Source organism: Bubalus bubalis, chromosome 8 (genome assembly GCF_019923935.1).
Source record: "Bubalus bubalis isolate 160015118507 breed Murrah chromosome 8, NDDB_SH_1, whole genome shotgun sequence".
Lineage (NCBI taxonomy): Eukaryota > Metazoa > Chordata > Mammalia > Artiodactyla > Bovidae > Bubalus > Bubalus bubalis.
Genome location: NC_059164.1, coordinates 30,723,127 through 30,736,859, shown reverse-complemented (window position 1 = coordinate 30,736,859; position 13,733 = coordinate 30,723,127). Strand labels below are relative to the sequence as shown.

Below are 13,733 nucleotides of genomic sequence, written 5' to 3'. Positions count from 1 at the left end.
AGTGGTTAAGACTTCACCTTCCAATGCAGGGGGTGCGGGTTTGATCCCCAGTCTGGGAGCTAAGATCTCACATGCCTCATGGCCCCAAAAAACCAAAACATAAAACCGTCATTGTAACAAATTCAAGAAAGACTTTACAAATGGTCCACATGAAAAAAGTCTTAAAAAAAAGTTGTGAATGTTGAGAACAACCAGCTTGGGTCTCTCTGTCACTTGCCAGCTGAACAACTCTGGACACATCTCTTAACCATTCTATGCTTCCCAAGATAGTTATCAGTGAGAAATGCATTCATATTTGGAAGAAGTACTTAAACAGTGACTGGCAAATAATAAACAGTATCTCTGTGTTCGGTGAGTATGCGTTTCTAGTTGAGGTTGTGCATGCCTATACATATATTTTGGCTTTTAGCTGGTAAGTATAATTACTCTCTGGGCTGCAGGCTTTGCTTCCATGCCCCCAGCTGCTGCTTTGCTGGAACTAGTTTCTCCCTTATCGCTAAAGGCCAAACGTTTGTTCAAGGACATTGTTTCAGTTCTTTGTGGTTCCCTCAGAACCATTAATTCTGGGACATTATTAACAACAGAAGCACATAAAAATCACGGTCTGTGCATTTGGGGCTTTAGTTTTAGGTGGCCATCCTGAGCGATAGTGTAGTCAACTTTTTTCTGCCACTTCTTGTCTTCTTCTTTTTTTTTTTTTTTGATATTATGTTTTCATGGTCATTACTAACATTCCCTTTACTCTTTCCTCCTGTTATTCTGTTCTGAGAGAAACAGCCAAAATGGATGTTGTCATAGACGATAAACCATCTTACCTCTGAGAAGGGTTTAGGAGTCCTCTCCCATTTTTAAGTGTAGCATTAATATTTAAACATATTAATTAACATAAGTGCTTGTTAGTGTTATTTAATTATTATTCATATTAAATATTTTTAAAAAGTAGGTCTCTGTAGTACTTATTCTTTTCCCTCTTTGATTTTGTTCAAAGATAATTATATCTATCCTTTTATTGAAAGAATCTTTCCTTTAAGATTATTAAGAGTGTTGGTTGTTTTGGCAAGCCAGGGCATAGTCCATTTATAGAGAAGCTTTACTTAAAAGCAAAAAGTCAATGACTTGGTGTAGTCCTTGTGTTGAATATGCTGTTTTAGGTCCCAAGTTTAGTTCAGTTCAGTTCATTCGCTCAGTTGTGACCTACTCTTTGCGACCCCATGAACTGCAGCATGCCAGGCCTCCCTGTCCAGCACCAACTCCCAGAGTTTACCCAAACTCATGTCCATTGAGTCAGTGATGCCATCCAGCCATCTCATCCTCTGTCGTCCCCTTCTCCTCCTGCCCTTAAGCTTTCCCAGCATCAGGGTCTTATTCAAATGAGTCAGCTCTTCACATCAGGTGGTCAAGTATTGGAGTTTCAGCTTCAACATCAGTCCTTCCAATGTACACCCAGGACTGATCTCCTTTAGGATGGACTGGTTGGATCTCCTTGCAGTCCAAGGGACTCTCAAGAGCCTTCTCCAACACCACAGTTCAAAAGCATCAATTCTTCGGTACTCAGCTTTCTTTATACTCCAACTCTCACATCCATACATGACCACTGGAAAAACCATAGCCTTGACTAGATGGACCTTTGTTGGTAAAGTAATGTCTCTGCTTTTTAATATGCTGTCTAGGTTGGTCATAACTTTCCTTCCAAGGAGTAAGCGTCTTTTAATTTCATGGCTGCAATCACCATTTGCAGTGATTTTGGAGCCCAAGAAAATAAAGTCAGCCACTGTTTCCATTGTTTCCCCATCTATTTGCCATGAAGTGATGGGACTGGATGCCATGATCTTAATTTTCTGAATGTTGAGCTTTAAGCCAACTTTTTTCACTCTCCTCTTTCACTTTCATCAAGAGGCTCTTTAGTTCCTCTTCACTCTCTGCCATAAGGGTGGTGTCATCTGCATATCTGAGGTTATTAATATTTCTCCTGGCAATCTTGATTGCAGCTTGTGCTTCTTCCAGCCCAGTGTTTCTCATGATGTGCTCTGCATATAAGTTAAATAAGCAGGGTGACAATATTCAGCCTTGATATACTCGTTTTCCTGTTTGGAACCAGTCTGTTGTTCCATGCCCAATTCTAACTGTTGCTTCCTGACCTGCATTTGGGTTTCTCAAGAGGCAGGTCAGGTGGTCTGGTATTCCCATCTCTTTCAGGATTTTCCACAGTTCGTTGTGATTCACATAGTCAAAGGCTTTGGCATAGTCAATAGAGCAGAAATAGATGTTTGGTTACTCTCTTTCTCCACACAAACAGACATATAATATCTAGGTATATGGGCATGCAGTTCAGCCTGATTTTGATTATGTAAATATATAAATAATATCTATCAAATATTTATCTATTGAACATTTTAAAGATTTAAATAGCTAAAAAGTTCTTTCACTGACTCTTTAACATGAGTATTGTAGAATCATTATAATGAAATGTAAGCATTTAATATGAATATATGTAAAATAACAATGGGTTCAGGTTGATCTCGTTTGGCAGGCTGTATAAGGAGATGATTGAATGTGTTTTGTTTCAGTTACATACAAATACACATATGTTTATGTGACCCGGGCCACCCCATAAAATGTACTGCCTACTGTGGGTTGTAGTCAGAAAAGTTTAAAAGGCAGTGAGTAGACAAGCAGCTTATTCCAGTTTGTCTGTGCTCCCCTTGTAGTGGCTTGCTCCCTCCAGCACAGAAGGGTGAGAGAGAGGCGGAGAGAAGGTGGTTTGCATGGAATGCCTGACCCAGTGGGTCACAGTCCGTGATGGTGGTGAAGTGTTTGTTGTCCAGCTCGAGACACACAGGACCCAAGTGAGAGCTTTGTGAAAGGAATTGCCTGCCACGAGTCTGGAGTGAATTCATAATTGGAAAGCTTTCAAAAGGAAGTTTCCCTCTGTGTGTCCTATGTAGCTGGCAGTAAGAAATTGGGAACGACTTTGAACACCTTCTCTTGGCATAGACTCTTGACTGTGGAAATGTGGCTGAGTGGAGAGAGCCGAGTTCTGTTCTCTGCAGGTGGAACAGGCCTGGTTTTCACCTTCCTGTTTAAGGCTTTATTTACACTGAGGACCCTGACGACTCTCATGATGCACTGAAATACATTTATAAGGGCACACAGTTGCAGTAATTAAGTTCTGAAGCTTCATTTACTTGTGATTACATTTCTAATGTTGCCATTTAAAACCTCATTAAAATTAAGAAGGGTTTGACAGGCACAAGGCCTGGAGGCTCAGGCAATTCACAGGCGAAGTTAGAGCCCAAGAAGAGCCTTCAGCTGCTTTGTATGACTTTAGTTATATGTTTATTTACTTAGTTTTGGAGGCGATCATTTTTAAGTAAATTTAGAATTTCAAAACCTATCAAATATGGTTTAAAAGTAAAATTTTAAAAAACAATTTTGTTTGTTTTTGACTGTGCGGAGTCTTCGTTGCTGGCTTCTCTCTGGTTGCGGTGGGCGGGTGCTGCTTTGCAGTGCACGCTTCTCTTGGAGAGCACAGGCCCCAGAACACTGGCTCAGGAGTTGTGGCACTGAGGCTGAGTCGCTCCGCTGGCATGTGGCACCTTCCCCCATGAGGGATCAAACCTGTGTCCTCTGCATTGGCAGGCAGGTTCTTTACCACTGAGCCACCAGGGAAGCCCTAAAAAAATTTTTTTTACATTGTGGTAAAATACATGAAATATGAAATCTACCATCTTAACCATTTTTTAATTTTAATAATTTTATTTGTTTGTTTTTGGCTGTGCTGGGTCTTGGTTGCTGTACAGGTTTTCTCTAGTTGTGGCGAGCGGGGGCTACTCTGTAGTTGTGGTAGCAGGCTTCTCATTGCCGTGGCTTCTCTTGTTTGGAGCACAGGCTCTAGGTGAGCGGGCTTCCGTAGTTGTGGCTCCTGGGCTCTAGCGCACAGGCTCAGTAGTTGTGGCACATGGCTTCCCAGAGGGCTCAATGATAAAGAATCCCCACGCCAATGCAGGAGCCGCAAGATATGCAGGTTCGATCCCTGGGTTGAGAATATCCCCTGGAGAAAGAAATGGTAACCCACTCCAGTATTCTTGCCTGGAAAATTTCACAGACGGAGGAGCCTAGCAGCCTACAGTCCATAGGGCCACAGTCAGACATGACTGAGCAACTGAGTACACACGCGCGGGCTTAGTTGCTCTGCAGCATGTGGGATCTTCCCGGATCAAAGATCCAACCCATGTCTTCTTCATTGGCAGGCAGATTCTTTACCACTGAGCCATCTGGGAAGCCCATCTTAACCATTTTAAAATATACATTTCTATAGTGTTAAGCACACTCATATTGCTATGCATCAAACTCCAGAATCATACATGGGTTTGAAGTCAGAATGGTATAAGAGTTTTAATGTAAGTATGCTTTTACTCTAGGATTTTAATAATGTTTTAGTATTATAAGTTCTTCTGTTACTCAACCAGTGTTTTCTAATTCATACTCCTGAAATATATAATAGAAATAGAAGGAAATCCTTGGTTATTGTTCACGGCTATCCCCTCTCTGAATGTCCTCCTTTCTTGAAAGTTCTTGGTCAACTCAAGTTCTCTTGTAATTGTTTTTAAAGGAGTCTTGATCTTTTATTTTAGGCTTCCCAGGTGGTGCTAGTGGTAAAGAACCTGCCTGCTAACGAAGGAGACTTAAGAGACATAGATTCGATCCCTGAGTTGAGAAGATCCCTTGGAGGAGGGAGGGCAGCCCAGTCTGGTATTCTTGCCTGGAGAATCCCATGGACAGAGGACCCTGGTGGGCCACAGTCTCGAGGGTCATAAAGAATTGGACACAACTGAAGCAACTTAGCACAAAAGCACACATGACCTTTTATTTCAAGAGACATGCAAAATTTCAGACTCAAAATGGTGTGGAAATAGTAATACTTTCTTCTGTAGGACTCATTCCCTGGAGAGGGGCATATCGCCTAGGAAAAATGAAAAGGTTTCAATCTTGTGTTCTTTTGCAAAGATTTTGGTCTAATTCAGTTTTATATGCCATCCATATATGAGTTGTAAAATAGTTTTCATTCTATCTTAGCAGCTGCTTTACAAACTGCTCTCTTGGTGATTTAACCTTACCTTCAGTGAAAGCTCTACATGGAAGTTGTTAATGGAATATGTATGTAAAGGCTTTTAGAACTCCTCTTCCTCTTGCTGGTTGAGGATTTCATCCCAGCCTGCATGTTGAGGACTGGGTACTGACATTGTTTTGGATTGAACAAGAGATTTGAGTTGTTGTCCAGGACTCAGGAAGGGGTGTGATGAACAGGAAGCCCATGAGGCCAGGACCAAAACTCACATTCTTGCTGATGTCTCTGATGAAGCCAATGTCCTGTACATGAGGATCACAATTCATTAAAAAATTGATGTGCAGTTTGCATACCTGAGAGTGTCTGTTCTCTGGGACAGAGGAGGAGGTTAGATTTTACTAGAAATTGCATTGACCGTGTAGTTTCATATCCTGTATTAAATGTAGCTGTCACATGATACTCCATTGTGTATCTCACATTCTTCCCTTGGAAGCTGATATCTAACCTGGCTGTGTATAGACAATTAAATTCAAACACTGGGAACCTCAAAATTATTGGCATTTGACTTTGGTGTATTTACTTCTTGCATTGTTTCCTGTAGATGTTGTTAGCTCTGAGTATTCAGAGGTTGATGGCATGAGAAAGTGATACTAAACACTTCAGTAAACTGGCCACAAAACAGACACTGACCAAGTACTGGTGTTATTAGAATAGGAACTCTGGGCAGAGCCTGGTCTACATCCTTTACCACCAAGGGTCATTTAGAAATGGAAGGGCTGCCCTGTCTCTTCTTGCTGTGGGTTTTCAGTCTCCCCACTGCAGTCTCATCATCTTCTGTTGCTTTTCTCTCTCCGTGGGTCTTATTCAGCCTCCTGTCTCTTCAGGGAAGGCGGGGAGATTGTGAAGTGGACTCCATGGAGAAGAAAGAGAGGGAACAAATGAAAACATCTCTCCTTGTAGAATCTTTAATCTGTCATATCTTCTTGGCTCTTTATCTAGAGATTTATCTCCCTCTTGTGAACCCAAACACACTTATATTAGAGCTAACTTAAGCTTGGATTTCTTTCTGACTGTAGACATTTTCTTAATCCTGTATGTGTAAAGAATTACCATTTGCATTTCTGTAACATGACCTTTCTGTTTTAGGGTTAGAGGTGGAGGATGGTGATATAAGTAGAGGTTTTATATTTTTTAATTATAAAAGGGATATATTTAATACAGAAAAACTGAAATTTTGAAAAGAGAAGAACAAATCTACCAGTAGCCAGTCCCACGAAGACCATTACTATTAGCATTTTGATATATTCTTTTCTATTTTTTTTTAAGTACTGTTAACCTTATATGTCTCTTTTGTTTTACTTGCTTTTTTATAAAAACTTTTCACCAAAATACTTCACTGTATTACAAGTTCTTTGCAATACTTTTAATGACTTCAGAACGTTTTGCTGGGTTCCTGGATTGTTAAAAGGGGGAGTGGGGTGTGGGTCGAGAAGTCACAGAGCATGTCGAGTTTTTAGATAACCAAGGATTGTAAAACCCTCTCAAGCAGTAAAAAATACCCTAACAAAACGTCTCCTCCTTTGTCATTCATATATGTTATGTCAGTTAACTCTGCAGTCACCTACTTCTGGAATGTGGGGCACTTTTTAAACTTTCGTCTAGAAACAGATGATCAGTGTTAACATACTTTTAAAGGGGCCTCTTAAAAAGTTAGGGTTGTGATTGACTCTATCTCAGCTCTGTCAAGTTAGAGAAGATATTGTTTGTTACCTGATTTTATGCAGATATGAAGAGTCTAGTTGTAGGTGTTTAAAATGAAGTTTTAAAAAAAATGAATTTAATTAAAACTAAAAATTGAGAAAGTTCTAAAAATGGAACCCCTTATGAGGTACCTCTCACAGTAATTATGCTTCAAGAAGAGGGGTGAACATAAAAAATGGGAGTTGTTTTTGGATCTTACATAGCAGAACACATGTAAATCAGTTTTTGAATGTCTTCCTCTTCGTGAAAAATTAGTAAAGAGAGGAGTCAAGATATGTCCAGAAAGTTTGCCATGGTAACAGTCTGCTTTAATCAGATGGTTAGGTAGCTCTGGTATTTGGCCTTTTTCTTTTGTTCATATTGGCCTTATAATGCCCCACCTTTGGGGCCAAGGCTGCTGTCTGCTTGACCTCCCCTGCCAAGAAAGTAGGCAGCAACATCACTTCTGACCTTGATTAATAGATGCACTTAAAAGTCAGTGGGCCAGCAGGAGAGGCTTGGAGAAGTCACTGCAGCACTTTAAGTGGAAGTGCTTAGGCTCTAGGACAGGTTTCTCAATTTACTATTTTCTGTTAACACCAATAAATGTGCTTTAAGATGGCAACACATATGTATAAAAATAGATAAATTTTAAAAATTCCTTGGTCAGATGTGTTTGAAAAATGTTGTATTAAACAGAATTTATTTGCTGCAGGAATTTTTCTTTTTTAATGTGTTTTTATTGGCTGTGCTGGGTCTTCATTGCTGTGCGGGCTTTTGTTTAGCTGTGGCAAGCAGGGGCCACTTGTCGCTTTACTCGGGCTTCTCATCGTTGTGGCTTCTACTGTTGCGGAGCACAGGCTCCAGGGCATGCAGGCTTCAGTAGTTGTGGCTCCCAGACTCTTGAAACAGGAGCTCAGTAGTTGGAGCACATGCATAGTTAGTTGCTATGTGGTATGTGGAATCTTTTCAGATCAGGGATTGAACCTATGTCTCCTGAATTGGCTGGTGAGCGGCATTTACCGCTGAGCCACCAGGGAAGCTCTCCAGGAATTCTTGAACATTTTTAATTTGCTTAGGGGCACTTTTCAGCTTTAAGAAGGGAGAATAAAGTAAGCGATGTCTTCAAAACTCATTTTGCCCATTTAGTCCTTTTTTTAGGAGGACCTGTGCTAGTGTCTGGGCTTCCCTGGTGGCTCAGCTGGTAAAGAATCCTCCTGCAATGTGGGAGACCTGGGTTTGATCCTGGGTTGGGAAGATCCCCTGGAGAATGGAAAGGCTACCCACTCCAGCATTCTGGCCCAGAGAATTCCATGGACTGTATAATTCATGGGGTCTCAAAGAGTTGGACATGACTGAGTGACTTTCACTGTTGATGTCTTGGTCTGAAAACACTTGTAACAGAAGCAGGATTTTGTATCTAGGTGGTGTGGATGAATGCTTTTCAGACTTGACCTTGATGTGATTCACCTGGTGATCTCGTTCAGCTTCATCTAACTGGGGGCATCTTGGGTGGCCCCTGAGACTCTGCATCTCCCAGGAGCACCCAGGTGATGCCGCCGCCGCTGCCGCACAGACCATGTGGAGGAAGGAGCTAGTTAACTGCGGATTAGTAGCTGCTGAGCTGGGGCCCGAGGAAGACAAATACTTGCCAGGTGGTTTTAGTAGCCTTCCAGAAGGTTCCCTCCTGAGCCGAGTGAACTGATTGGAAGTTGCTGATGCCTCTTGTGCTGAAAGGGGGATTTCTAGAAGAAAACTAGAGAACTAGCTCTCCTTGAACTCCAGGCCTTCTGAGTGAGCTGTGGGGTGTGTGCTCTGTGTCTCTTTCTGGCTGAAGGGATAACCGGTTCTGTTCATTGGGGCTCTCACTGGCCTTTGTGTTAGAGTCAAACGTTGTGGGAGAGGAGGGAAACCATTTGAGGAAAGACTCTGATGATTTGCTAGAGAGAGGAAAGGGTGTCCAGACAGGTTAGATGAAATAATTTGGCGGGAAGACTAGAAAGGAGGGGATTCAATGGAGGGAGCTGCTGCTGCTGCTGCTAAGTGACTTCAGTCGTGTCCGACTCTGTGCGACCCCATAGACGGCAGTCCACCAGGCTCCTCTGTCCCTGGGATTCTCCAGGCAAGAATGCTAGAGTGGGTTGCCATTTCCTTCTCCAGTGCATGAAAGTGAAAAGTGAAAGTGAAGTTGCTCAGTTGTGTCTGACTCTTCGCAACCCTATGGACTGCAGCCTATCAGGCTCCTCCATCCATGGGATTTTCCAGGCAAGAGTACTGGAGTGGGTCGCCATTGCCTTCTCTGCAGTGGAGGGAGAGGGAGACCTAAATCAGCGTCAGGGAATTGAAAGAGTAAGGGCAGGAAACTCGTCAGTGCTGATGCAGCGCAAGGCCCATTAGACCCTGCTTGTTATGCACAGGGACCCTGGGGAGCAAGTGACCCTGTTCTGAACCTGCACGTGGTGGAATCTGCTGTGTCAGCACACTCTGAATAGTGATGGTAAGGGCGTCGTCACTGGAACCAAGTTCCGATTCCGTAGTGTGGCTGTTAGAACATTTTGGGAGAGGAGAGGAAGTGATGGACCCTGATGTGGCTGTAAAGTGGGCTTTCAGTAGCCCTCAGATGTAAAGAGGGCTTCCCAGATGGCACAGTGGTAAAGAACCCGCCTGCCCATGCAGGGGACGCAGGATACGTGAGTTTGATCCCTGGGTCGGGACGATCCCCTGGAGTAGGCCATGGTGACCCACTCCAGTATTCTTGCCTGGGAAATTCATTCCCTGGACAGAGGAGCCTGGTGGGCTATAGTCCATGGGGTCACAAAGAGTCGGACACAACTGAGCGACTAAGAGCACAAACAGATGTAAAGAAGACAAGTGAACCAGAGGAAGGAGGATGTGTGACTCGGATGAACTAAGTTTCACAAGCCTGTGGGACTCCGGTGCCAGCTCTTTGAGGGCTTGCGAAGTAGGTGAAGGCCACAAAGCTCACAGTTCTGTGTGCAATCGGAACCAGGCGAGGAGGAAGGCACAGGCCTGCTCCTTGTGGCGAATGGCAAGATGAGATGTCTCTGTTCTTATCTCCATCAAGAGAATGATATTTCAATCGGGAACTGCACGAGATAGGAGGCAGTGGCGTGCCCAGCTGCTTCAAGTCCCTTCTGGGAGCCAGAACAGTGACCCTGTGTGACTCTGCAAGCCTGCACGTAGGAGCACAGCACCGCAGGCAGTGTGATTTGCCGGATTGTGCAGGATCTGTGCCACTGCCCTGCTATTAATGCAGAGAGTTTCCCTCCCCACAGATTTTCTCTTCTGACCATGAGGGGCCTGGGCGAGAGGCAGAGGATTCTCTCAGAGCTGCACTGGCCTTGCTTTGTCACAGGCACTATGTCGTGTCCTAGGAATTGTGGATGAAAAGGACACAGTCCTGTCCCTGGGTAAGCTTAACACTGTGGACAGGGAGACCCACATTCATATACATGATAATAATAATCAAGTTTGCAGAGTGCCCCCAGAATAATAATGAATGCTTACGGGAGCTTCCCTGGGGACCCAGGATTAAGACTCCTCGCTTCCAGTGCTTCCACTGCAAGGGGTTCAGTTTCGATCCCGCATGCCACACAGTGCAGGAAAAACAAAACAAAACATTAATTTCCCTCTTTAAAAAAATAGTGAATGCTTGTTGAGCGCTTATTACTTGAAGATTACTTAAAGATTACTCTTTAATATTTTAAATCAGTGGTTCTCAGAGTATAGTCAGTCCATCAGCATCATCCTCTGGGAATCTGTTAGAAACGCAGATTGAGAACCTCACCCCAGACCCAAGACAGACAAAACCTCTAGAATGGAGCCCAGCAGTCTGGTTTACTAAGGTGATTCTGATGCAAGCAATTTGAGAACCACTATTTTAAGCCATTTAATCCTTACAACAACCTTACAACAACCCATTTAAAGAGATGGAAACAGAGGCACAAAGAAGTTAAATGATTTGTCCATGGATGTGGAACTTTTAAGTGGTACAGATGGGCTTTCAATCTAAGCAATGCGAATTCAGAGCTCTGCTCCTAACCATCAGGCAAGGCAGCGTCCTAGGAAAATAAGGTGCAATACACAGAAGAAGGAGCCGTAAACTCCGAAAGGGGAAAAGATTTAAAGCAGTAAGACCAGATTTTTTTTCTTTCTTTGTTTATAAACATTTAATGAGAATTACTTGTATGCAATGAATTATTTTAAACACTGTGGACGTGTATAAATATGAGTGGAACATAGACTCTATTTTAAGATTCTTACAGTGAATTAGGGACAATCCAGATGTAAGTATCTGGAACCTAAAGTGCTTTGAAGTAACCAAGAAACTTTTATGGGGCAGGGGTTGAGGATTTGAACATGTGAATACGTTTTAACATAAACTGTTGTTGTTCAGTCCCTCAGTCCTGTCTGACTCTTTGCAATCCCATGGACTGCAGCACGCCAGGCTTTCCCTGTCCTTCACCATCTCCTGGAGTTTGTTCAAACTCATGTCCATTGAGTCGGTGATGCCATCCAACCAACTCGTCCTCTGTCATCCGCTTCTCCTCTTGGCTTCAATCTTTCCCATCATCAGGTTCTTTTCAGGCTCTTAGCTTGTGGCCAAAGTATTGGAGCTTCAGCATCAGTCGTTCCAGTGAATATTCAGGATTGATTTCCTTTAGGATTGACTAGATTGATCTCCTTGCAGTCCAAGGGACTCTCAAGAGTTTTCTCCAACACCATAGTTCAAAATATCAATTTTTCATTGTTCAGCCTTCTTTATGATCCTACTCTCTCCATACATGACTACTGGAAAAACCATAGCTTTGACTAAACAGACCTTTATCAATAATGTAATGTCTTTGCTTTTTAATATACAGTCTAGGGTTATCATAGCTTTTCTTCCAAGGAGCAAGCGTCTTTTAATTTCATGGCTACAGTCATCATCTGCGGTGATTTTGGAGCCCAAGAAAATAAAGTCTGTCACTGTTTCCCTTGTTTCCTCATCTATTTGCCATGAAGTGATGGGACCAGATGCCATGATCTTTGTTTTCTGAATGTTGAGTTTTAAGCCAGCTTTTTCTCTCTCCTCTTTCACCTTCATCAAGAAGCTCTTTAATTCTTGGTGGTGTCCTCTACATATCTGAGGTTATTGATATTTTTTGCAGCCATCTTGATTCCAGCTTGTGATTCATCCAGACTGGCATTTTGCCTGATGTACCCTGCATATAAGTTAAATAAGCAGGGTGACAGTATGCAGCCTTGATGTACTCCTTTCCCAATTTGGAACCAGTCTGTTGTTCCATGTCTGGTTCTATCTGTTACTTCTTAACATGCATACAGGTTTCTTGGAAGGCAGGTAAGGTGGTCTGGTATTCCCATCTCTTGAAGAATTTTCCACGTTTGTTGTGATCCACACAGTGAAAGACTTTAGCATAATCAATGAAGCAGATGTTTTTCTGGAACTCTCTTGCTTTTTCTGTGGTCCAGTGGATGTTGGCAATTTGATCTCTGGTTCCTCTGCCTTTTCTAAATCCAGCTTGAATCTGAAAGTTCTCTGTTCATGTACTGTTGAAGCCTAGCTTGGAGAATTTTGAGCCTTACTTTGTTAGCATGTGAAAAGAGTGCAATGGTGCAGTAGTTTGAACATTCCTTGGCACTGCCTTTCTTTGGGATTGAAATGAAAACTGACCTTTTCCAGTCCTGTGGCCACTGCTGAGTTTTCCAAATTTGCTGACATATTGAGTACCGCACTTTCACAGCATCCTCTTTGAGGATTTGAAATAGCTCAGCTGGAATTCCATAAGCTAGTGAAAGCTCCACTAGCTTTGTTCCTAGTGACGCTTCCTTTGGCCCCCTTGACTTCGCGCTCAAAAATGTCTGGCTCTAGATGAGTGATCACACAGTTGTGGTTATCTGGGTCATTAAGATTTTTTTGTATAGTTCTTCTGTGTATTCTTGCCACCTCTTCTTAGTATCTTCTGCCTCTGTTAGGTCCATACTGTTTCTGTCCTTTATTGTGCTCGTCTTAGCATGAAATGTTCCCTTGGTATCTCTAATTTTCTTGAAGAGATCTCTAATCTTTCCCATTCTATTGTTTTCCTCTATTTCTTGGCATTGTTCACTTAGGAAGGCTTTCTTGTCTCTCCTTGCTATTCTTTGAAACTCTGCATTCAGATGCTTATATCTTTCCTTTTCTCCTTTGCCTTTCGCTGCTCTTCCTTTCTCAGCTCTTTATAAGGCCTCCTCAGGCAACCATAAACTGTATGAAAACAGCATAAACTGTATGGAACCTTAGATGAGAAGAAAAGGATTCCAGGCATAGAGGATATTGTGTGCAAGATTCAAATGTTTGAAACAAGGCGTATTCTGTATTACCATATAGATTAGTAATTCCTAGTTAAAAGTAGTGAAACTAATTGCTTTTGTTTGTTTTAGTCTTGGGAGCCAATAATTATTTTGACCTATTTCTTGTGTTCATGTAATATGTCAGTGAAGGTGGAAATGTGTCTTAAACAATTTTGAAGGAAATAATCTTAAATGGTAGCAAAAGATTATTTGGTTCAAAATGAAAAAAATTCTTACTGATAACTGATTACTGGAATATATTGCTAGGGAGATTACAGAGCTCCTCCTACTCTGTAAAATTTGATAATTTAGACCAGGATTGGTAAACTTTTCCTGTAGAAGGCCAGGTAAAAAATATTTTTGTTGGGAAAATGGCCAGAGGCCGGATGTAAGCGTGGGACACAGCTGTGTTCCGGTAACGCCATGAACCGAGCCCGGCAGCTGGGTTTGGCCTGTGGCCCCTGGTCCCTCCTGCCTCAGATCACTAAGGTGAAGGCTGCAGAATGGTCTGGAGACCTCCCGGTGTCCTTTCTGCTACTGTATTTCTGAGGTGCTCTGTATGGCTTGGGTGAGT

At 42.5% G+C, this 13,733-nt stretch overlaps 1 protein-coding gene across 3 annotated transcripts in view; it reads left to right on the top strand.

Moving 5' to 3' along the window:
* RAPGEF5 (Rap guanine nucleotide exchange factor 5) overlaps positions 1 to 13,733 on the top strand; it is a 236,156-nt gene that overhangs the window by 21,882 nt on the left and 200,541 nt on the right. The window contains exon 1 of one of the 3 annotated variants that reach the window (XM_044946530.2): positions 12,993 to 13,727. The exons of the other annotated variants lie outside the window; for them this stretch is intronic. Within the exon in view, the coding sequence (XP_044802465.1) occupies positions 13,719 to 13,727 (9 nt within the window). The 5' untranslated portion in view covers positions 12,993 to 13,718. Of the gene's footprint in view, positions 1 to 12,992; positions 13,728 to 13,733 lie in introns of those variants that run through there. 3 annotated transcript variants of the gene reach the window in all.